At 49.8% G+C, this 24016-nt stretch overlaps 1 protein-coding gene across 1 annotated transcript; it reads right to left on the bottom strand.

The window, feature by feature from the left end:
• Positions 1-45: 45 nt before the first annotated feature.
• GRPEL1 (GrpE like 1, mitochondrial) lies at positions 46-11262 on the bottom strand. Its single transcript, XM_061191073.1, has 4 exons — positions 11164-11262; positions 8607-8769; positions 7181-7262; positions 46-700 (listed from the first exon to the last, which is right to left on the bottom strand). The coding sequence occupies exons 1-4, from the start codon at positions 11256-11258 to the stop codon at positions 354-356; spliced, it is 687 nt and encodes a 228-aa protein (XP_061047056.1). The 5' UTR covers positions 11259-11262; the 3' UTR covers positions 46-353.
• Between the last annotated feature and the right edge of the window lie 12754 nt (positions 11263-24016).

The following is a 24016-nucleotide window of genomic DNA, read 5'->3' as shown; positions in this document are numbered from 1 at the left end:
AGAGGACGCAGTGCAGCCGGCGCAGCCAGCTAGCAAACAGCAGGATTCCTGAAGACCTTTTATTCACTTGAAATACTCTGACGTCCCCCGAGTCTGAGCAGACACGGTGTTTCTCCCGATACCCTAGGGTCCGGTAGCGTCCCGCCGGCCTGTCCTGTAAGCACGTGGAACTAGTAACTCCCGAATGTTCATTAACACAACTGTGCAACTGGCTTACTTCCTGTCCAGCCACTGGTCACTAAAGCCTGGCAACAAGGTTTAGGAAAAGGTCAAGTGCACCCGCAGATGAGAAAAGATGAAGCGGCCTGAGTCAGCGAGTGATCCTAACAAAGCCCCGGAGCCCGTGAGGGGCACTAAGCCGCCTTCACCACCCCAACCAGGGCGGGTCTCAGGGTGCGCCCGTGCAGCTTGTACCCCACTTTGTTAACGAGCGCCACCATGCCCGGCTCCTTGCCCTCAACCGGCGTGTGGAACAAGGCCTCGTGCTCGTAGGGGTCGAACTTGGCCCCCACAGGGTTCAGCCGGAGTAAGCCGTGCTTCCTGAACACCTTCTGGATCTGGACCTCAGTCATCACGAGCCCCTCGTAGAGGTTCTTCAGGTGCGGGTTATCATCGCTAATCTCCTCCTTTGGGACACACTGTGTTGCCTTCTCCAGAACGTCTGCCACCTCCAGCAAGTCCTTGCAGAAGCCCTGAATGCCTACACGAAGTTAAAGAAGAACAGCATTTGCATTCGGTATCAACTGCATGGGCAACTCAAAACTGTAAGCCCTGTTGACGTCACACGTGGGTTATTTAATGACACCTTTTCAAATCACTAATTTGCCCTAGAATTTCAATGGCTGGATTACAAAACAGACAAACTTTTCTGGGGTTTAGACAAAAGCCAATGAGGAATAAAGCCCAGCAGCGGAAAACCTGCAGAACCACCATCAGTCCTGCTCCAGGCTAAGAGGACATGCAAACCCCGGAGCATGTCGTTCCCGCAGACAGCAGAGCCAGGAAGGGGCCCAGGTGGCTGCCTCAGCTAAAGAGCATGGGGCCTGGGGCCACATCCCTGGCCATCACCGAACTGCCCGTGTGATCCTGGTTAACCTCTCCGGGTCTCAGCTTCTTTGGTTATAAAACAGGGATAACAGTACCTAACACAGTGAGGTTATGAGGACAAAACCACACACACTCAGAGCACCTAGAACACTAAGTACTCAATACACGTTAGCAATTATTTGGCACCGTGGGGTAAAAGTTACCGGGACACACCCCAAGCCTTAACCTTTATCTAACAGAAGAAATAACGTGTTAAAAAACTTCGCATAAATACAAACGTTTGTGGTTCCAACACAATGCTCCAGCTGCTGAACGAAGGAGGTCAGGGCGCGTGAGAGGCCCACATGGGGTCGCTCCCCTGGCCCGCCCCACCCTGGCCCTGGCAGTGCAGCAATCGTGAGGCTCCAGCGCGGCCCACTCAAGTCTTCTCGGGTCTCGAAGGCTGTGCGCTTCGAAGGAGGCAGCGCTCGTTTTAGGCTTTACTCTTTCACACAGGGTTTTCACCCCACTGCTTTAAAATGAAATTAAAATTCCACCTATCCGATAAAGATGGGAGCGTCTATTAACGATTAACCCTGTGCTAGTTCCCGGGGAATGTCTGCCCACATGGAACGTATGGTCTCTGAGACACGCAGGAAATAGTCACACAAGTGGCAAGTACAATCACAGCGATACTTACACAAGGCGCACTCGTGAGTGCTGAGGACAGATTAACCTAAGGGACGTGATTCGGCAGGGGAGGCGGAGGAGGGTTCCAGGAACCGAGGCCTGGAGAGTCGGGAGGGAGCCACGCGTTGGAGGAACTGAGGGCGGCCAGCCTACCAGGAAGATGCAGACCCAGAGTAGCTAAAGGTTCCAGATGGGGCAGTGGAATGGGTAGAGGTCTGCTGTGGCCACTCTGCCTGGGTGTGTGGAGCAGGGATGCAAGAGCTGAAGCTGGCCTGGACCAGAGCGGAGGCAGCAGAGACAAGTGGATGAACCAGAGTCCAGGCATCACCACTCACTGGAAGGGAGCGGAGTGGGCTTGAGGGAGGAGAGGGGAGTTCACATGCCTGACCTAAACACCTGGGTGGGCAACGGTATCATTTACTCAAATGAGAAAGAAAGGAAGCACAGGCAGAGGGGAGAATTCAGTTTAAAATACCCGTGAGACGTCCAGGTAAAGACATACAGAACTAGAACGCAGAAGAAATGTCTGAACTGGAAAGAGAACCTGTGCGTGGATGCCATTCAGACCCGTGGGAGGGCAAGTCAGCAGGGGAGATGGCGAGAGGAGGAGGGGAGGCCTGCTCCGAGCCCTGAAGAACCCAGACACGCAGCCAGTGCAGGGGATGACCAGAAAAAGGAAGAAGAACAGGAGTTGAGGTGACTGCATCCAGGAACTAAGAGTGTTCCCAGAAGAAGTGAAGCGCCGTTGTTAAGGGGCCCGCGAGGGGAAGGGTGGGGCCCGCCATGGCAGCCTCTTGCTGGGTGCCGCCTTTATGAGCTCTGGGGGTGCCAGTGCCAGGGGGCTGCCCACACACGGAGGTGAGACTGAAAACAGAGCCCCCTCCCCGCGGCCGTATGATCCACGCCACTGCCGCCGACTCTGTAAACTCAGCAGCGCTTGCGGGACACCCGAGTGGAAACGGGTGCTCCCGCGGCGGGGACAGGTCCGGCCCTCGCTGCTGTGGGCTTTGTGAGCACGCACAGAAGCAGGGCCGGGGTCTGGGCTGCTCCCACGGCTCCCACGGCAGGTCCCGGCGCACGACTACTCCGGTCCTGGTACCTGACCTCTGGATCTGTGCTGGTGGTTTTGTGCACAGAGCACCTGAGGGACCCCAGGGCCGACTGCCTGCGTTCCCACAGTGCAGGCGGGGCTGAGGGCAGTGTGACAACAGCGCACTTCGTGAGCCTGCACAACGGGTGACAGATGGCACCACAGAGCACACTCCCTGGTGGATGGCTCTGGCGGAGGGATACTGAGTGGCTCCCCTTCCAGCGGGAGCGCTCCAATCCTGCCCGCCCCACAAGGCAGCTCAGAAACGGATCTGGGGGCCTCTATTCCAACAACCAGGGAGCAGGACCTGCCCCCAACAGGGCTGTGACAACCACAGAGCAGAGAGGAGGCCCCGCTCAAATCCAGTGCAGACTCTGGTCACCACACCACCAGTCACACCTCCTATCAAGGGGATAATGGCCAGGACACGACGAGGAAAGAGGCGGCAGGCATCCACACTAAAAACAGGCCTTGGGCCTTCCCTGGTGGCGCAGTGGTTAAGAATCTGCCTGCCAATGCAGGGAACACGGGTTCGAGCCCTGGTCTGGGAAGATCCCACATGCCGCGGAGCAACTAAGCCCGTGTGCCACAACTACTGAGCCTGCGTGCCTAGAGCCCGAGCTCCACGACAAGAGAAGCCACCACAATGAGAAGCCTGCGCACCGCAACGAAGAGTAGCCCCCACTCGCCACAACTAGAGAAAGCCCGTGTGCAGCAACAAAGACCCAATACAGCCAAAAATAAATAAATAAAATAAAATAAACAAAAATCTTACTACAAACAACAGTCCAGGACCAGATGGCTTCACAGGCGAATTCTACCAAACACACAAAGAACCTACACCAATTCTTCTCACTCTTCCAAAAGACTGAAGAGGAAGGACACTATGAAGACACCATCACCCTGATACCAAAACCAGACAAAGACACTACCAAAAAAGAAAATTACAGGCCAATATCTTTGATGAATACAGATGCAAAAATTCTCAACAAAATATTAGCAAACCGAATCCAACAACACATAAAAAAGATCATATACCACGACCAAGTTGAATTCACCCCAGGGTCATAAGAATGGTTCAACATATGCAAATCAATGTGATATACCACATCAACAAAAGGGAAGACAAAAACCACATGATCATCTCAGTAGATGCAGAAAAAGCATCTGATAAAATCCAACAACCATTCATGATAAAAACTCTTACAAAAGTAGGTACAGAGGAAACACCTTAACATAATTAAAGCTATTTATGACAAACACAGCCAACATAATACTCAATGGTGAAAAGCTGAAAGCCTTCCCGCTAAAATCTGGAACAAGACAAGGATGCCCACTTTCACCACTTCTATTCAACATAGTATTGGAAGTCCTAGCCACAGGAATCACACAAGAAAAAGAAATAAAAGGTATCCAAAATGGTAGGGAAGAGGTAGAACTGTCATTTTATGCAGCTAACATGATACTATATTTTGAAAACCCTAAAGACTCCACACAAAAACTACTAGAACTGATAAAGGAATTCAGCAAGGTAGCAGGATACAAGATTAACATACAGAAACTGGTTACATTTCTTTACACTAACAATGAAATATCAAAAAAGGAATGTAAAAAAAACAATACCTCTTAAAATCCCATCAAATAATACTTAGGAATAAACCTGACAAGGAGGTGAAAGACTTACATGCTGAGAATTATAAACCATTAGTAAAGGAAACTGAAGATTATTCAAAGAAATGGAAAGATATCCCGTGCTCTTGGACTGGAAGAATTAACATTGTTAAAATGGCCATACTACCCAAAGCAATCTACAGATTTAATGGGATCCCTATCAAATTACCCATGACATTTTCCACAGAACTAGAACAAATAATCCTAAAATTTATATGGAACCACAAAAGACTCAGAACTACCAAAGCAATCCTGAGGAAAAAGAACAAAGCTGGAGGCATAACCCTCCCAGACTTCAGACAATACTACGAAGCTACAGTAATCAAAACAGCATGGTACTGGCACAACGACAAACATATAGATCAATGGAACAGAACAGAGAGCCCAGCAATAAACCCACACACCTACAGTCAATTAATCTTTGACAAAGGAGGCAAGAATATTCAATGGAGAAAAGACAGTCTCTTTAGCAAGTGGTGTTAGGAGAGTTGGACAGCCACAGGTCAATCAATGAAGTTAGAACACACTCTCTCACCATACACACAAATAAACTCAAAATGGCTTAAAGACCTAAATATAAGACAAGACACCATAAAACTCCTACAAGAGAACATAGGCAAAACATTTTCTGACATAAATTGTACCAATGTTTTCTCAGGTCAGTCTCCCAAGGCAATAGAGATAAAAGCAAAAATAAACAAATGGGTCCTATCAAACTTACAAGCTTTAGCACAGCAAAGGAAACTATAAACAAAACAAAAAGACAACATACAGACTGGGAGAAAATATTTGCAAATGATGCAACCTACAAGGGCTTAATTTCCAAAATATACCAACAGCTCATAAAACTCAATAACAAAAAACCAAACTCAATCAAAAAATGGGCAGGGGCTTCCCTGGTGGCGCAGTGGTTGAGAATCTACCTGCCAATGCAGGGGACACGGGTTCGAGCCCTGGTCTGGGAAGATCCCACATGCTGCGGAGCAACTGGGCCTGTGAGCCACAACTACTCGCCGCAACTAGAGAAAGCCCTTGCACAGAAACGAAGACCCAACACAGCCAAAAAAACTAAAATAATTTAAAAAAAAAAAAAAAAAAAAAAGGGCAGAAGACCGAAATAGACATTTCTCCAAAGAAGACATACAGATGGCCAATAAGCACGTGAAAAGATGCTCAACATCGCTAATTATTAGAGAAATGCAAATCAAAACTACAATGAGGTACCACCTCACACCAGTCAGAATGGCCACCATTAAAAAGTCTACAAATAACAAATGCTGGAGAGGGTGTGGAGAAAAAAGAACCCTCCTATACTGTTGGTGGGAATGTAAATTGGTACAGCTACTATGGAGAACAGTATGGAGGTTCCTCAAAAAACTAAAACTAGAGTTGCCATATGATCCAGCAATCCCACTCCTGGGCATACATCCAGACAAAACCATAATTCAAAAAGATACATGCACTCCTATGTTCACAGCTGCACTACTTACAAAAGCCAAGACATGGAAACATGGAAATGTTCACTGACAGATGAATGGATAAAAAAGATGTGGTATATATGTATATTCAATGGAATATGACTCAGCCATAAAAAATAAGAACGAAATTATGCCATTTGCAGCAACACAGATGCAACTAGGGATTATCATACCAAGTGAAGTGTAAGTCAGAAAGAGAAAGACAAATACCATATGATATCACTTACATGTGGAATCTAAAGTATGGCACAAATGAACCTATCTATGAAACAGAAACAGAATCACAGACACAGAGAACAGACTTGTGGTTGACAAGGCAGGGGGGTGGGGAAGGGATGGAGTGGGAGTTTGGGATGAGCAGATGCAAACTATTATATAAGGAATGGATAAACAACAAGGTCCTACAGTAGAGCATGGGGAATTACATTCAATATCCTGTGATAAACCATAATGGAAAAGAACGTACAAAAGGGAATATATATATGTATAACTGAATCACTTTGTTGTACAGCAGAAATTAACACAACGTTGTACATCAACTATACTTCGAAAAAATTTTAAAAAAACAGAGAGATTTGTTCTCTGTGTTGAACTCAGATCTTATCAATAGTTTCCACTGTGAGCACCCAAGGTCTTACTGTGAACCTGAGGTTCTGCATCTACAACAGGGGGACCGGAAGCTCCGTCCCCATAGGTACTCAAATGGTAGCCTTCTGGGTAATCAACACAACACATCTGGGGTTGGGAGACGAGCCTCAGTGCCAGCGCCATTACCAGGTTTGTGCTGAATGGCAAGTCATTTCAGCCTCACTGATCTTGACTGTAAAAACGGGAAGGATGATGACAGAAACATACAAAGGTGACAATGCAGACGGCGTCTGAGGAGGTCCTAAGTGAGACAAATGTTAGGGGTGCTCCAGCTAAGGAACTGAGCCTCATAGAGCCGACCTGCTAGTTACCTGCAGGCTCACACTGAGGTCTTTGTGTGGAAGAGCAAAGGATACGCTCCTCATTGAAGGAATCACGCTCACCAGTCCGAGTGCGAGTCATAAGGGCAATTTTGCTCCTTCTAGACAACGGCTGACCCATCTCAAAAACTGGAGGGGGTGCAACCAGCAGGCTCCCCACCTCCTCACGGGGCTAATCACTTTGCCTGGCACTCTGATACCCCCCTTCCTTGCCCCATGTTTCCCCACGATCAATATCATATAATGTTGAAAGTTACCATATAGTTTCGCCTCCTCCACCAATTTTTGGCTCCTCTGCCGCAAGTTCTCAGTATCTGCTAAAGCTCGCTTGTATTTTTCCTTAAAAAAAACAAAGGGAGAAAGAAAGACTGATTCACATGAATTAAATATGGAACAAATTCATAGGAAAGCATATCTGATATAACAAACTCCAAGTCAAAACACAAGTAACAGCTATCATCACGTTTCAGATTTTGTGTTACAGACAGCTGCTGCTTAATAAACAGAAACAAATTAACCTGTGTCACTATTTCCACCAAGTGGGGAATAAGATGGGCAGGTGTCGCATATTCATATAGCCCCCAAGGCCATTCTCTCTCAGTGTATAGCTGGGGAAAGGACAAGGAAAAGCTTCTAGTTTCTCGTGGTTCCAATGGTTCTCCTCAAGGAAGGACCATTCATTCATTCCTCAGCAGAATCTCCAACTTAAGGGAATCCTAGAACCCCGGTTAGGGGCTGACCCGCCTCAGTTCCCACACCCTGAAGAGAGGTTTAGGAGAACAACGAACCTGAGTGGACAGCTTTGGCCTCTACGCCACAGAAGAGGAAAAACCCCATCAATGAACCTCTGGTATTGTTAACATTGCCCAGATATGATTCAGCTGAAACATTTACTGTGTACTAATCTGAATTCTGGTATCTTCCTCATTTTGCACCAACTTTTCCTGTCATCTCATCCATCTCCTGGAATTTCTATTTTTCGCGTGCACCAGGTTACTGTGTTCAGCCTTCAGGCGATTCCAATGCCGTGGTTACGAGCAAGGCCTCCCAGGCTCAGGCCCTAGCCCTGCCACTCAGTGGCCAGGTGACCTTGGGAAGTTTACCAAACCGTCCTGGACCTCAGTTTCCTCATCTGTAAACAGGGATATTAACGGCTGCCTCACAGAGTTGTTGTGAGAATTAGTATAAATACAGGGGTGAGGACAGCCCCGCGCACAGTATTTGATGTTATCATTCTCAAATGCTTACAGAGCTCGATTTGTGCCACTCATGCTTTTCCACATGGGGTCATAATCCACATGACTAATCAGTTCATAAAACTCCTACCTCCCTAGGAGAGCACCACGTGGCCGTACCTCTGCCCCCCACCCTTGTCCTTCCCTAAGACCAGCTTAAAGGGCCCTACTGAATAGTCCTCACCTGTAAAGACCATTTTAAGCCTTAATTCAACATAACCTAGGTAGCACATAGAGATGACCCTCATGACAACCAAAGCCACGCAGGATTTGGGTTCTATCCCTTCTCCAGTAGTAACTTGTTGTAGGACCCAGCCGTAGTCCTTGGACAATGATGGGATGTGTCCGGCTTCCGTCTCTCTTGTCACGGAGGCTGGCCAGACGTCCTCGGAAAAGACTCACCTGGAGTTCGAAAGACCACGCTCCCCACAAGAGCCCGCAACCTTACCGTGGTCTCCTTTAGCTGCTCTTCCAGCTTGGCCTTCTCTTCCAGCAGCGTCTTCTCTGCAGACGGCAGATCTGTCTTCTGCTCATCCTGACCCACGTCCTCCTCCAAGTTCTGGCCGTTGTTCTCCTGCTTTGTAGCTGTGCACAGCAGCCGAGGAGAGGACCTAAAGACAAGTCCACACGCTAGAAATTAAGATCATGGTTTTTCTGCTTCTTAAAGTCAGATGTATGACTTCAGAAATCAGAGAGAATTTAAAACTATTTGCTACTGACTCACGGGGGAGAGAAGATTTACTTTAGATCCAACAAAGGCAAACTGCATATGACGTATAGAAGCTATTTGTTGATATAAAGTCTTCTGCAACACATGCCTAAACTAATATGTCAGTGTACCAAGGCTATAGTACTAACCTCCTCTTCTCCCCACTTGAAACATCTCCTTCCGAGATATGGTCACCCAGACCCCACCACATAGCAATGCAGTAGCTACTACTGGAGGTGAGGCCCAGTGCTGATGCTGATTACAAAGCTGGAGGGGCTGAGATCTTGCCCACAGGGTACTTCGGTCATGCAAAAAAAATATCTACACACAAAGAACCGTAATGTGAGGTTGAAAGTGATAAAAGAGGAACAATGCACTTTGGGAGGCTCGGAGTAGAATATTTCTAGCTTTGGGGAAATGGAAGGCAATGAAACAGTTTGTGCAGCGGGGCTTTGAAGGATAAGTAAGAGTTCACATAGAGTCAGGAATGGACGAGACAGACCCACTTCAGGAAGAGGGAAGGGCTTGGACAAAGGCATGAAGGTTGGAAAAGCATGGGGATGGTATGTACAGGGGAAATACAAAGAGCTCTAAAACTAATGCTGCAAGGGACTTAAAGTATTACCCAATCTGATCCCCACATGAAAAAGGTTAAGTGATAAACTCAAGGCCACAAAGCCATTAAGGAATGATACACATCTCTGCACCAGGTCCAGTGGAGCTCTTAATTATGCCACAGTCCAACCTGAAAATAAACCACATGCGATTTCTTCCCAGATTAAAAAAAACTGCCTCAATGAACAGGAAACTAGGAGTACACAGAACATATGTACAAGGATGTTTACAGCAACCAGAAACAGATCGCTGGTCAGAAGGAGATGGCTGAACAAGCTGTTGCTTCCATGATCTGGAATACTGAGCAGCTACCAAATAGAATATGTTAAACTGCCATCTTTTGGCTACACCACGGGTGTACTGTGCAGGAAGAAATGCAACTTAGAGAAATGCACAAAACACGACCCCGCTTTTATAAATTCAAACCAGAAATCCTGTGTAGGTACATGTGTCTGAGGCCCGCAGAGAGCAGCAAGAGGAGTCATTAGTCTGTTCCCCTGGCGGTGAAATGCAATAACCGTTTTACTGTTATTTTTACTTTTGTAATGAAAAAAAACCTGATAATCTGAAAACTGAGTGTGCTGTTGTGAAGCCTGCCTTTCTTCCTAGATGTCCTGACCTCTGGGTGCGACAGTCACCGCCATTCTGCAGGTCACCTCCGCTCTACCGACCCCCTCCTGGAGCACCAGAGGCTCCCAGCAGCCAGAGCGAGTCTTGCTTTGCTTTTCAGGGAGGGAGACGGAGGCTCCGGGGGCTCAGTTACTCCGAAAGCTACACATACAATTCAGCTCTCTAGAGTCCCCCACTTGAGCCTCTTCCCACTCTCAGAGCAGAAATTCACGCTGTCCTGGCAATTAATTCCAGATACAAAAATCACAAATTACTTGAGCAAAGAGGCCTTTTCACGCGGGCTTTCCAGGTGGGCTTGTTCCCACACAGTTCTACACCATGTATCGGGCTGGAATCGCAGCTGCATCCCCGCGCACTACCGTAGTCCCCGCTGCCCGGCCCGGTCTCCCCATCACTCAAGCAGCTCCTGCGGGGAAAGCCCAGCTACTGCTCTGCGCAGCTTCTACCCAATCTGTCTTCTACCAGATAACATGGTTCTGGGAAGCTCCCCCAACGCAGAAGGTGCTAAGCACTCGCTAAACTAACTTACGAGGCTGGACTTTGAAAAAGCAGAAACCACAGGTTTAAAAAAAAACACGAAAGAAAAAAAGCCAAAGTGAGGGCACTGCCTGGTGACCCCCGCCGCGGAGTCACCGCTCTTGTCGAAATAAGCCGCTGTCCCCACGGCGGGGCAGGCGCCGCTGCCCTTCTGACCTCAGGCTCCAGGGCACGCGGAGGTGGACGAGGACTCGGGCCGAGCGGAAGGAGCCAGCGCGCCGCCGCCCCGCGCCCCGCGCCCCCGTACACGCGGCCGCCTCGTGCCGGCCCGGGCTCGCGGGCGGCTCGGCGCGACCTCGGGCTCGCGCGGGGCGCCGTCCCACCCTCCCCGGGCCCGCCGCGCGGGCAGCACGGGCAGCGAGGCCGCAGGGCAGCCCCGCGGTGTCCGCGCCCCGCGTGGGGGAACCGCCGCCCACAGCGCCCGGGCCGGAGCCGGGCAGGGCTCGGGTCGGAGCGGACGGGGGCGGCACGCGCACCGCGCCCTTCCTCAGCCCGGGCAGCTGGCGCCCCTTACCTGAGAGACAACGCCAAAGCCGGGAGATTGTGCCGCACCACCCTCACGCACCGAGCCGCCATCACTGCCGCCGGCACTGCGCGCGCACGGGGCATGCGCGGAGGCGGCTGGCCCGTCCCCTCGGCCACCAGGACACTCGCGCAGACTCTGTGCTTCCTTCCCCGCCCAACTACTTCCCCTCAGCCAATCCACCACCGCTTCTCCTCTGATGGACAGATCATACTCACCACTAATTGCCGGTCTTGGAGGAGCACTCTCCCCTCCCCCGGTGGGCGGGGTCTGAGGCCTTCCAGACCCCGAGAAGGTGAGGAGGTGAAAGGTGAAGGAAACCGTGGGAGGAGACTCTCCGCGGAGGGGCGTGGTCAAAGGAAGACCCAATAGGGAGGGAGCATGGGGGTGGGGCGCCGGAAGTGCGGGCTTGAGAGCGCAGAGAGGGGCTAATCGGTTTTCCCGTCTGGTTGCGCGTTGCAGCTCTCGGGCCGCCCTTGCGTGTGGGTGTCGGCGATGCGTCGGGGCTGGCATTTGTCCCGTTCTCCCTTGCAGCGCGAGCTCCTGGAACCGTGCCGGGCACCGGGTGCTCAGTGTGGGCTAAATGCAAATAGGCCAAGGACAGAAGCACGTCCATGGGCAACCGCAGGACTTTAGAAAAGTCGGTTAAAACAGTGTTAGGGGAGCACCGCCCGTCTTGCCTGCGGCTCCGGGGCGGCGGCGGAGGGGGAAGGGGCGAGGGCTGGTGGCCGGAGGGGACTCCGTCGCTACCTGTGAGTTTTATTAACGCGAAAACCAAAACCCAGGAAGCAGATGTGACACAGCACGGCGGCGTTGGTGCTGGGTGAGGGGAATTGGGTGTGTGTTGTTTTCTGTTTGCGCTCTTCTTTCACCTTCAGTTTTATCAGAGTAAAACACAAAGCATAACAAGATAAGAACAGCACCGAGGAAGGCTCTGGGGACACAGCCAAAGCTCATAAATCCAAATGTTTTCGTTAATCTGTCAAAGGTCAGTGCTACCGTATCATGTGCCACGAAGGAGCCGAGGTGCTGGAAGAGGAGGTGTCCCTCAGCTGCTGTCCCTGCAGCGAGGCGCCCTGGGAGCTCTGGCCTGGCCCCTCCTTCAGCACTGCCTGGTCTGCTGTCTCTCCGCCAGGACGGAGGACTGGAGCCTGCGGCGTCCCTGAGATCCCGGGGCTGGAGCCCGTGGTGTCCCAAGTGCAGTGCTGCCTGCATGTCATATTTGGGGGTTTTTTTGTTTTTCTTTAAATTAATTAATTTATTTTTGGCTGCGTTGGGTCTTTGTTCCTGCGCGCGGGCTTTCTCTAGTTGCTGCGAGCGGGGGCTACTCTTTGTTGCAGTGCGCGGGCTTCTCACTGCGGTGGCTTCTCTTGTTGTGGAGCACGGGCTCTAGGCGCGCGGGCTTCAGTAGTTGTGGCTTGTGGGCTCTAGAGCGCAGGCTCAGTAGTTGTGGCGCACGGGCTTAGTTGCTCCGCGGCATGTGGGATCTTCCCGGACCGGGGCTCGACCCGTGTCCCCTGCATTGGCAGGCGGATTCTTAACCACTGCGCCACCAGGGAAGCCCCGAAGTTTTCTGTAATAAAATGTAAAACATGTCAGGGGGAGGGATAAATTAGGAGCTTGAGATTAACACACAGACACTACTATGTATAAAACAGATAACCAGCAAGGACCTACTGTAGAGCACAGGGAACTCTACTCAATATTCTGTAATAACCTATATGGGAAAAGACTCTGAAAAAGAATGAATATAGGTATATGTATAACTGAATCACGTTGCTGTACACCTGAAACTAACACAACATTGTAAATCAACTATACTCCAATAAAATTTAAAAAAAATTTTAAAACATGTCATGTTTCTCATTGGCTGTGACCTTGGGCAAGTCATTTAATTGCTCTCAGCATTGATTCCCTCCCTGTAGAACTGGGATTATATCATTTATTGTGAGGTTTAAAAGAGGTGCAACTATTCATTTCCTAACTCTTAGGGCTCAAGGGAATCAGATGGGAATCCTGCTGTAAATGTCTCACAGTGCACCATGGGGACGATCAACAGTGGTAGCCGCTGTGTCCTGAGACAGAGACAAGCACTGGCTGTTGCAGTGGTGATGTTTCTGGGACACTGAATCCCTGGTCCGTCCAGGACAGCCGAGAGGCCAGGCCCCAGATCTACTATTACATCGAAAACGGCAGATTTTCCAGAACAGAGGCCTGTCTGTGCTGCCACCTCGTGGCAGCATTGGGAACTACGCCCTTGAGAGCCTGCTAAGGTAGTTCCCTGAAGTCTGGAACTTCTTTGTCACCTCATTACAAGTCATCAGCACGCGGAGATGAAGCCACCTGTGTGGGAAGACTCCTGCATCAGCCCTTGGAACGAATTTCTAGCAAAGAGAGTGGGTGGCCCGGACAGGGGGTGCAGGAAGAGCAAGCTAAACAGCCCATAGTGCCCCCAAAAAGGATGGGGCTGTGTTTAAAAGAAAATGTCCTCAGGAGAAGGTCGTGCAGAAGGCACAAGAGCAGGTGGGCTGTGGGTGTGATGCTCATGACAGCTGAGTGCCCACAAGTGCCAGGCTCCGTGCAGGTGTCCTCTCCTGGACCAGCCTGCCCTTCGGTGATGGGGGGATGGGGGATGGGCCAGGTTCGTCACACACTTGGGAAAAGGCAGAGCTCTTGCCTGTTTTTCCCGACTAATCCCAGCCCATGTGACCGTCAGGGTCAGAACCCTCATCAGAATGTTGGCTGCTGCCACAAGGTGCATCGTCGTCTTTATTGTTATTATTATTATTGTCCCTCAGCTGGAGCATGGCATTTCATCCTTTAACTCTGAAATACGCAAATTAAAGAATATATATATGGGTATGATGGGAGTGGTGGACAGAATTCTAAAGATGGGCCCAAGATACCCATCCTCTTGTTATTCAGTCAAACACCAATCTAGGTGCTGCTGTGAAGAGGCTTTGCAGATGTAGTTGGCGTGTCAAGTCAGTGACCTTCATGGGGAGTATCTGGGAGGCTTGACCTTGGTGACCCCTTTCAAAGCAGAGAGTTTCCTCCAGGAGGCCAAGGCAGAGAGCTTCACAGCATGAGAAAGACTCGAATCACTGCTGCTGGTGCGAAGTTGGGCAGGGGAGTGAGAAGGTGGCCTCAGGGAGCAGACAGCGGCCCCCCTCTGGCCACCAGCGAGGACGTGAGGGCCTCAGATCTGCTGTCTCAGGGCACTGGACTCCATAGGCCATCTGCGCGGGTCCCCAGACCAGAGCCCAGCCCGGCCTTTTGAGACGCGCAGGGGACAACCCTGCCTGACTCACTAAGCCACATCTCCATCCCATGAGGGGGGCATTACTTCTCTCCTCTCCACTTTATCTGTATTTGGGATCTCAGTACACAGAATGGAGTAACCGTAAACCTTGTTCCCATTCCCGTCATGGGGTCTTATTCTTGGCCCACTTTTGTTTGTTTGTTCATTTGTTTCCGTGCTACAGGAGACCCCCGCCAAATAAAAACCTCCACCTGGAGGAAACAGGGGCTCCCCGGTTAAGAGACTTTCCTGGAAGAGGGACCTGAAACCGGCAGCAGATTTCACCGACATTCCTCCCAAGCACTAGGCCCAAACTGAAATGTATGTTCTTGGTAAGAAAACGCCACCAGAAGGGGCCACAGACGTTCAAGCTGAAATAACTTTCTGCAGAAAGAGCCAAATCAGTTGCATGAGGAACGAGCAAACACGTTAACTGGCAGCCGCTTCCCCGAGAGCATCTGAAGGCCAACAGCAGCCGCCTGCAACTAGTGGCCTCCAGGTATGGCTCAGGTGCAGCCCTCGGCACCATCAGTTCCTCCCACAGAGACACTGGGAGGGCAGGGAAGGAGAGAGCAGCAGCAAACTCCCGAATCCCGAGGAGAACGTCTTAAAGAGCCCTGGACATCAGAGAGAGTTTGAATCCGAGGCTGATTAAATTGTTCATCACAAGCCCACTGTGATTGGAACTCTCCTGTGTGTCGGTCGAATCAGCCATTAGCCAGAAGAAAAGTCAGAAGGGTGCAAAGCCTGAGGGTTGGCAGGAGGGACAGTTTCTCATTATAAAAATAATGGATGCTCATTATAGAAATATTACAAAATGTAAATGGTAGGAGAGTATAGGACTATTAGCCTTTTCCTCCTGAGTTCCTCTTTCTCATCCCTGTTGGGACCTTGGGCACCTGCACTCTCTGTCTCCCCTTGACCCTGGATTGATCACAAACCCAGAACTAGAGCCAGAGGCATCTTGAGGTGACAGCCATGACCCTGTGATGAGCAGAGATGATTGGGTCCCTTGCCTGTATCACGAGGCTAATGACACTTATTGTGAAAAGCCCGGGCTTTCCACGAGCAGGGCTCGAGGGCAGAGGGGCTCCCAGGAGCTGTGGCTGAACCCGGGGTGCTTAGGAACCTCCTTCCCCTGCCACTGGTGGCCTCGGGTGCCTGTCAGGAAACATGGACATGGATGCAGGGCCCACACAGGGCAGCCACGGAAGCAGCGGGCGCACCTGCCCCTGCTCTTATCCCTAAGCCCTCCTGGATCAGGAACCAAAGCAAACCAGAAAAGTTTATTTCCCCCGTCTGCAAAAGTCCAGGTGGCTCTGTGGCTCCAGGTCCTCAGGGGCCCAGGCTCCTTCCCGCTCGCAGCTCTGCCTTCCCCAGGGCAGGGCCCTCGCCCTCACGGTGAGGATGGATCTCTGGTCCTGACAGCAATATCTAAACAGCAGGCTGGCGGAGGTGAGGGGAGGGAAAGGCCACACTGCAGGAGTCTTCTAAGGAGGTTGCCAGGGTGCCAGGTACCATATCAGCTCATACCCTATTGGCTTTAGTCACACGGCCACACCTAGCTGCAAGGGAGTCTGGGAAAGAGGTCTTTGTTCCTAGTGATCCCTTCCCAGCTTAAAATTCTAGTCCCGCAGAGGAGAAAGGATGCTTGGGGACACCAGCAACAGCTCCACCTGGGGTCTTCTGTGACCCTCCACTCCCTCTGGGTATGGGGGCCCCCCTCCCTGACGTCCCAGGGATTGGAGCAAACCCCTCCTACGAGCCAGGGCCATGCTCTCACCAGGCCGTCAGGGTGGGTTCTCCATCCACTCATTCAACACCCCCGAGTTCTAGGCTCTGCTCGTTCTCCCCACCCCACTGACTGATACACTGAGACCCAGAGAGGTGAAGTCCATAGCCAATGCGTGCTGGAACCAGGGTTTGAGCCCGGGTCTGTCCCGGGCCCACACCCCACCCCTAATCCCTCAACCCCGCTTGACCACAGCCCCCATCTCTGGCCCAAACCCCTGGGGTCCTCCCACTGTCACCCCCGACACCCCATCTGTCAGCACGTCCTGCTGCTCTGCCTTGGGGACAGGTCCACCTCCAGCCCCTGCGACCACACCCGCCGGTGGTACCACCCAGTCGATTCTGCTCCAGTCCTCGCTGCACAGAGCGCCCCCAACACACGCAGTCCCAGCTACGAGGCCAGCCCCACGTTGGGACCCACCTGCCCTCTCCCCTGTGCCCTCTGACGTCCACTAGCTCATAGCAGGCACGGTGGCCACCATTAGCCCCTAGGGTGCCTTTGTGCCAGTTAGAAAGAGGTGCTCTCCATGAGGACGTGGCTTGCAGGGCTTGGCGGGGGAGCCCAGCCCCGAGCTCAGCCCCCTTTTGTCCTCAGCAGGCCGTGGAAGGGGCTGCAAGCTGGGACACTGGGTCACTATGCGCCTGGCCAGCCAGCCTGCTTCTTCCAGCATTTGCTCCCCGTGTCCACATCCCCCCGCCCCACAAGTCCATCCCGCTGCAGATCTGTCTTGCTTATTCGTCTCGTCCTCCGTGGGCCTCTCCTGACCAGAATGTAAGCTGCATGAGGGCAGAAGGGGTCTGTTTTATGTGCTGCTGATCTCAACAGCTCATGACAGCCCCTGGGGCTCAGTGCAAGCGCCCGTAGGTGAGTGGGTGTATGAATAAGGGCTTCATGAAGTCTAAAGAGAAAACCTCCCTTTCATGACCACATGAGAATTGTTTCCCTCTCCATGATATGATTAAAGTTATAGCTGCTTCACGGATTTGACTGCTTTTCCCTTAGGTGTGGAACCCCGGAAAGCACTTTCTCTAAGGTGAGTTTTCAAAACTGAAGATTTTCCTTTCAACAGAGACAAGGCCAGCGTTCCAAGGCAGTAGAAAAGCCGATTGGAGCCTGGCTGGAGCCGGGACCCCAGGGAGAAGCCCGTCCACTCCCGGCCGGCTTCCCCGCCCTCCTGCTGGGCCTCGGCCCATCTGCCCAGCTTCATATTCTACAGGTGGCCGGTTCCGAGTTTCATTTCTGAACAAGAAGCATCTTGAGTACAAAGCAAACATGCTTCGGTCCAGATACTGTTTCTCAAAAATTGGGTTCAGAAAACATGCACAATGCTTTAAAGTGTTTTTTGAGGAGGATTGTCTGCTGGTGGGGGGTGGTGGTGACAGCTGGGGGAAGGGAACCTCATTTGCATGTTTTCTGTCCCATGTTGAGGACCTACTGTTTGCCAGGGCCTCTTCCAGTGCATCAGAAACCTTCACTCCTTGAATCCTGTGGCCCCTGTGGTTGTTTTCTCTTGTTTTGTAATAAACAGTTACAACTGGCTTTTTTTGTTTTGTTTGAACTTCCCAGCGTGTGTTTCAATTCCCTTCTTTTTGTGACAGACTGGGCAGAAGGCTGTGCCTGAGACCCAGGCTTTTATAGATGCCCATCCTTTTGGCAACTGTGGTTGGTCCAAGGACTGGCCATGTGACCCAGGCAGGGCCAATCAGATCCTTCCCTGGCAATGCTATATGGAAGCTGGTGGAAGCTCTCTCACTGCCAGGGTTCTCATGCTGGGAGACAGATCTGGACCCTGTGATCCCTGCCCCCACCCCCCTCCCCAGAGGGAACCAGCAGAGACAAGTAGAGAGGGGAGGTGGGGAGACTGAGGTCTGAGGGCCTGAGTCCCTGTTCCAGTGTCCAAATCCTCACTTCTGGCAGCCCTTTCCTCACTCCTGAGGTATTTCAGCATCCGTCCCAGCCTTGAGAACCAACTATGAATTAGCCCCGTTTGCTTAAGTTGGTTTGAGTTGGTCTTCTGTCCCTTAGAACTGATGGACCTCACTAACATTCATGTTGACAGTCACTTCCAAGGCCGTAACCCCAATGGACAGAGCAGGTGGTGCATCCATGATCCAGATGCCAATCTCTCTCGCTCTGGACCTCGTGCTCTTTCCAGCACACACTGTCTCTTGTGTAATTACATCATGACAACCTCAGTGTGACTGCTTCATCATAGCCCTGCGAGGGTTTTCTAGATGAAGATCCCGAGGCTCAGAGCCAGATGACGCACAGTTGTGGGGCAGAGGTTGGGCTGCCCCCCGCACGGTGCCACCCACTGCCCCATGCTACACATAACGCCAGCAGGAGGACCTCAGCAGGTGTGTGAGTGGCCTAGCGTGATGTGCAGTGACAGAGATCAGAACACCCACAAACCTGCCCCGAGTGATGGCACTGCCTGCGATCTACTTCCACTGAAATTCTCACTATCATCTTATCGGTGTGATGATAGTAACTTCAGCAACAACAATGGCACTGATGAGAAGAGGGGCCTCCGTGCCCTCTCCTGCTTACGTCACCTACACCTACCAGCCGCGTGCTGGGCCCTGGGCAGGGGATCCTTGGTCTCAGCCCGAAGCAGCTCTGCAAGGCGGGGCTTCATCCTGTCCTGCAGACGAGGGATGGAGTGTCAGAGGGATTGGTGGGAAGAGGTGGCGGGGAGAACCACGTCCCTCTGACCCAGTGCTCAGGGCAGTAGAAGGACCCACCACATCAGGGGCAGGGTAAAATCCTCTGCATTATCAAGGACATTTTCTTTTTTGATTACACAAGTGGTCAATGAATACTTTCTTGTGAAAATCCAAGCAACGCAGAATGAAAGTCTGCATGCCTGAAATGGTCAACTACTTTTAAAGGTCGTCATGTATTCTTCCAGATACATTCCTAGCCATTTACATATGTGTGTATGTGGGTAGGTGATAGGTAGGTAGATAAATAGGTAAATGCATAGAATTTTTTTTCCGTCTTCACTGCGTCTCTTTATTTTATTTATTTATTTATTTTAACATGTTTATTGGAGTATAATTGCTTTACAATATTGTGTTAGTTTCTGCTGTATAACAAAGTGAATCAGCTATATGTATACATATATTCCCATATCTCCTCCCTCTTGCATCTCCCTCCCACCCCTCTAGGTGGTCACAAAGCACCGAGCTGATCTCCCTGTGCTATGTGACTGCTTCCCACTAGCTAATAGATTTGGTTTTATAAAGATGGGTTCCTCATGTTATTTCTATGTTCTACACATGTCTTTTTTTTTTTTTTTAATAAAAAGACTGATTTCCATGCCAGTAAATATATTCTTTACTGGCAACTGTTGATTATATAACCATTTCCCTAATGATGAATATATTGTATTTAGGTTGTTTCTTTTTTTTCATCATCAAACCACATTTTTTGGTTATACTTACTCTTTTTCTCTTTCAGGTGAACTTTAGGGTCAGCTTCTTAGTCCCGTGAACTGGAATATTTAGGTTTAAATGTATAGATTCATTGGGGGAGAACTGGCATCTTTATAATATTAAATTGTCTCTTCCAGAAAAATGATACAATTATTTTATTCAGATCCCCTTAAATTTTTCTTTAGGAAGAATTTTGTTGTTTTCGCGCATATATATTGTGGTAGAGTTTTCCTAGGCGTTGTACAGTTTTGCTGCTTGTGTGAAACGGCTGTTCTGTGACCTTGCAAATTGGCCACTGGTGTGTAGGAAGCCTATGGTGTTCATATGTTGACCTCATGTTATGTAAATGGATTGAAGATGGCCCCATATTGGCCCTGGGTTGCTTACTTCCTCACGGCAGCCTGGACCTTTAGCCCAAACCCTGCTGGCCCCAAGCTCAAATTTTTACACATCCAGTTACTTTAAATATACGCCAAATAAGCATATTTTTGCCATTTGGTGCCTGCCTCCTTTGCACATGTGAAATCTGCCGGCAAACGGGGCCTGTGGAAGATTCCAGGTGGCTGCCGCTCTTCAGAGCCCTCTGGCCCAGAGATGCCCCACATGGTGCCGAGCGACATCAGTGATTCCCCCGGAGGTCCTGTGCCCTCCTCCCTCTCTGGCTGGTGGCCCTGGGCTGCAGCCTCTGGAAGGTTTCACACTGTGAGGGACTTCCCCCTCCCCCATCCAACCATGACAAAAGGCAGCCCAAATGATGGTCATCCCACTCTCCTGCCACCTTGAGGTCAGATCTTTTTCCTTGAACTGCCCTGAAATCCTCAAACTCACTACAAACTCACTACAACTTACTGAATTGTTATTTAAAGTTGTTTTCAGTTGATTAACATTATTTTTCACGTAACTGTATAGTCAGTTATGACTTCTCTATATCTTCCTTTCTGTTATTTACGTCTCCTTTTGTTACCGGGGCCAAGCTTGTATTGCTTGCCGCAAGACAGGCCAATAGATGGAGTTGTTGGGACAAAGAATAGTGTGACTTTATTCAGAAGCCAGCTGACCGAGAAGATGGTCGGCTCGTGCCCCAAAGAACCATCTTGTCTGAATTAGAGTTCAGGCTCCTTTTATACTAAAAGAAGAGGGAGCAAAGTCAAACACTTCCTGGTTCCTGGCAGCCTCCAGAGGAGATGTGTTAATTTCGTCCCCCTGCAGTCACAGGTGGGTCCGGTCAGGATGTTTCCTGTGAGCTGAACAAAGGTATTTTAGCTTAATGCTCATTACCTGGGAAGCAGGGTTCCCAGAAATGGACAATTATGTGTAATTTAAGCTTATTGGCAACATCCCTTTAGTGATTAACTTGTAATAGAATACAAAAAGGTTCTTCCCTATTACAGAAGGAAGACCAGTGTTGGCGTCCCAGGAACAGAGGCATTTAACCTTTATTTTTAAGGTGGACATTCTTTACATCCGGTCAATGTGCCCTTTTCTTCAGTAGTTAAACAGACGGACAATGTATGTTTGACAGGTCACAAACAGGTTGAGTTAGCATGAAATTCAAGGTGACTCATGTATAAGCCAGAATGACTTCCCCAGACCTCAACATGTGAACATTTCTTTTATCACTACCATGCGGCAGTGAGGGGGATTCTGTGCTCACGCCCCGTGTCTAGGGGCGGGGGCTCCAGGAGCCCAGGGACAAGGGCCTGCCGTTGGGCGGTGGCACCATCTGGGCCGTGTGGCCTCCCTGGTGGCTTTGCACAGTCTTCCCACCAGTCCAGCTGCGGCCCCGCTGACTGCCTCGGGGCCCCCAGGCGTGGCCTCTGGACCAGGTGGTTCCGCTGCGGGCACCTTCAGCCCTCCCGCCAGCACCCAGACTCGGGCCAGCCGGTGGGTGGCGCTCAGGGGCAGGTTTGGGGGTGACCGGCGTGAGCAGACGAGCAGGTGGGTGAAGGTGGTGGCCGGGCCTCTGGTTTGTGCAGCTGTTTGCTGCTCCTGCCTCTGGGCACCTTGGCCTCTCCCTTGTCTCTGCTCGGTCACGCCTGTCACCACCCGCCCACCTGGTCCCTCCCAGGCCACAGAGGGGCCTCTGGTTTCTCTCACTCGCCTCGACGGCTCTGATGCTCACTTCACACTGGGGGCTCCACACAGGGGCCCCTCCTGAGTGTGTGTGTATGTGTGTGTGTATCTGTGTGTACCTCTGTGTGTCTGTGTGTCTTGTCTCTGTGTGTGTGTGTGTGTGTGTGTGTGTGTGTGTGTGTGTGTGTCCTGGCTCTGGTAGCCTTAATCCTGGTGTTATCTTACTTTTCAAATATAACAGACATCTGACTTCCCCTGTGATTTTTGCTGCCCATTATTCAACCCAGGATCCTTTACCTAACAGCACTCCTGCTGGGCTTTTATCCCAACTGAATTCAATCTGTGCTCATTGTAAACTGATTGTGTGGAAATCCTCAAGTCCACTCCAAACCAGTCTGGAGTCACCCAGGTGGTTACCACTTTACCCCCACCTCCTTGAAGGATCAATGCTGAGTCAAGCTGTGCAGAGATGCCAGGAGGAGCGTCAGAGGTCAGTCCTCACATCCTTCCCTCCAGGGGACACGGTGAGTTCCCCAGAGTTTCAGATTAGAAATCCCTGGGGAGCTGTTTGGTTTCTACTAATTTATTAGACAATCAGGTAAGACCCAAGTGCACAGACCTAAAGGTTTTTGACAGTTAAACATCTGGGATGAGCAATTCCACTCCTAGGTATTCACCCGAAAGAATTGAAAGCTGGGACTCAAAGAGATATTTGCACTGTCATGTTAGTAACAGCGTTACTCCCAAGAGCCAAAAGGTGGAAACAGCCCAAATGTTCATTGGCAAATAAATGGCTAAACAAAATGTGTTATGTATATACAATGGAATATTTTTTTTTTTTGGGATTCCAGCTTTTTAATTTTTCCCCTTTTACACAAAACAAAGTAGAAGAAATAATACAGGATTAAAACTGCAAAAGTAGTTAATTGGTAGAACACACATACACACAAAAATCTAGGAAGACAAGCTTATTTACAATGAGGAAACATGTAAATTATGGTAGTTTGTATACGAAACATTAAAAAAGAAAAGTCAAACATATGCTACATGGGTGCCACTGTTTACAGTAATATTGAAGGGGAGAAAACAACACTTATTTAGGAACAGATATACCACAAGGTCCAGGTTTTACAGCATCAGTGCAATAAATTCACAAAACTATATTACAGCTAGTTAATCAGTTTAAGAATTGTTCCCAAATATGTCACATTTCCAGCCCTCAGAGGTTCATTCCTACAGATTTCAACTACTCCATCTATGGGGACAAAAAGCAGTCAGTGTTACCATAAAATGAGAATCTTGAGGCTTACCTTTAAAGGCTTATTCTGGTCTTGAAAAACTAGTAGGATTTTCTACTGAAATGAATCTTGACTAAACACAGGATGAGTTTTGTTCTTTATTGGCTGGTCTTGGAGTGAAGGTCATAGACATGACTCTTAACCTATTATGTACTTTAGTTTCAGTTAGCTGAAAATCTGAAATTAAAAGTATGCTAAAAATCCTAAATACCATCTTGCGTAAGCCTGCTACTAAAAAGCCCTTAAGGATGTACTAACTTCAAGTTTAAGTGCACGGGAACAAGAGTTCTAAGCCTGTCAGATTACCCATTTGGGAGGAAGGATCAATGTTTCCAACAAATTGCTAAATTCTGCACAAGGGAGAAGCCAACACATACTAGGCCATGGAATTACTTTCATTTTATTCCATGAGGATTCTTCTCCCACAGTATCAAAACAGAATGAGGAATGAATCTTAACTGGTCTCTTCATCAGAAGTGGTAAACTTGGTTTCTGTATTCACGAAGCCAGACAGTTGTTTAAGCAAAGTGTGGAAGCAGACAGTAGAACTAGCTTCCTGTAGTCACAGACCACTATCTTGTATCCAGCTAAAGCAAAGATCAACTTGAACAGTTCTCCCAAGCCACTGTTAACTGTACTAAAGGATGAAGTTCACCACTATATTATTTTAAAACTAAGAGTTCAATTAACCCTGGGTGAGAAAAACCAAGACAAGTGGTAATGTTGAATGAGTTGTCCATATAAGGCCAGCTGATGACAACACACCCTTGAAGACACTGGGTATAAAGCCTTATTTGGCAGGTCGGAATTTCTACTAACTAAGGGCAGAATGAGGGACAGCAAAGAGCTACATCCGTAACATTTTAGTATCCAGACAGCATAACAGACACTGTCCCCAAGGACAACGTATACGCCATTAATCACACTGAACAAAGCAGATGCA

This window comes from Eubalaena glacialis, chromosome 5, assembly GCF_028564815.1.
Source record: "Eubalaena glacialis isolate mEubGla1 chromosome 5, mEubGla1.1.hap2.+ XY, whole genome shotgun sequence".
In the NCBI taxonomy this organism is placed as follows: domain Eukaryota; kingdom Metazoa; phylum Chordata; class Mammalia; order Artiodactyla; family Balaenidae; genus Eubalaena; species Eubalaena glacialis.
This window is presented reverse-complemented; position numbering and strand designations above follow the sequence as displayed.

Coding starts and splice junctions, on each gene's coding strand:
- GRPEL1 (XM_061191073.1), bottom strand. CDS start 11,258: ATGCCCCGTGCGCGCGCAGTGCCGGCGGCAGTGATGGCGGCTCGGTGC. Junction 8,770..11,163: donor GCTTTGGCGTTGTCTCTCAG/GTAAGGGGCGCC, acceptor ACTTGTCTTTAG/GTCCTCTCCTCGGCTGCTGT. Junction 701..7,180: donor GGAGGAGGCGAAACTATATG/GTAACTTTCAAC, acceptor AACTTCGTGTAG/GCATTCAGGGCTTCTGCAAG.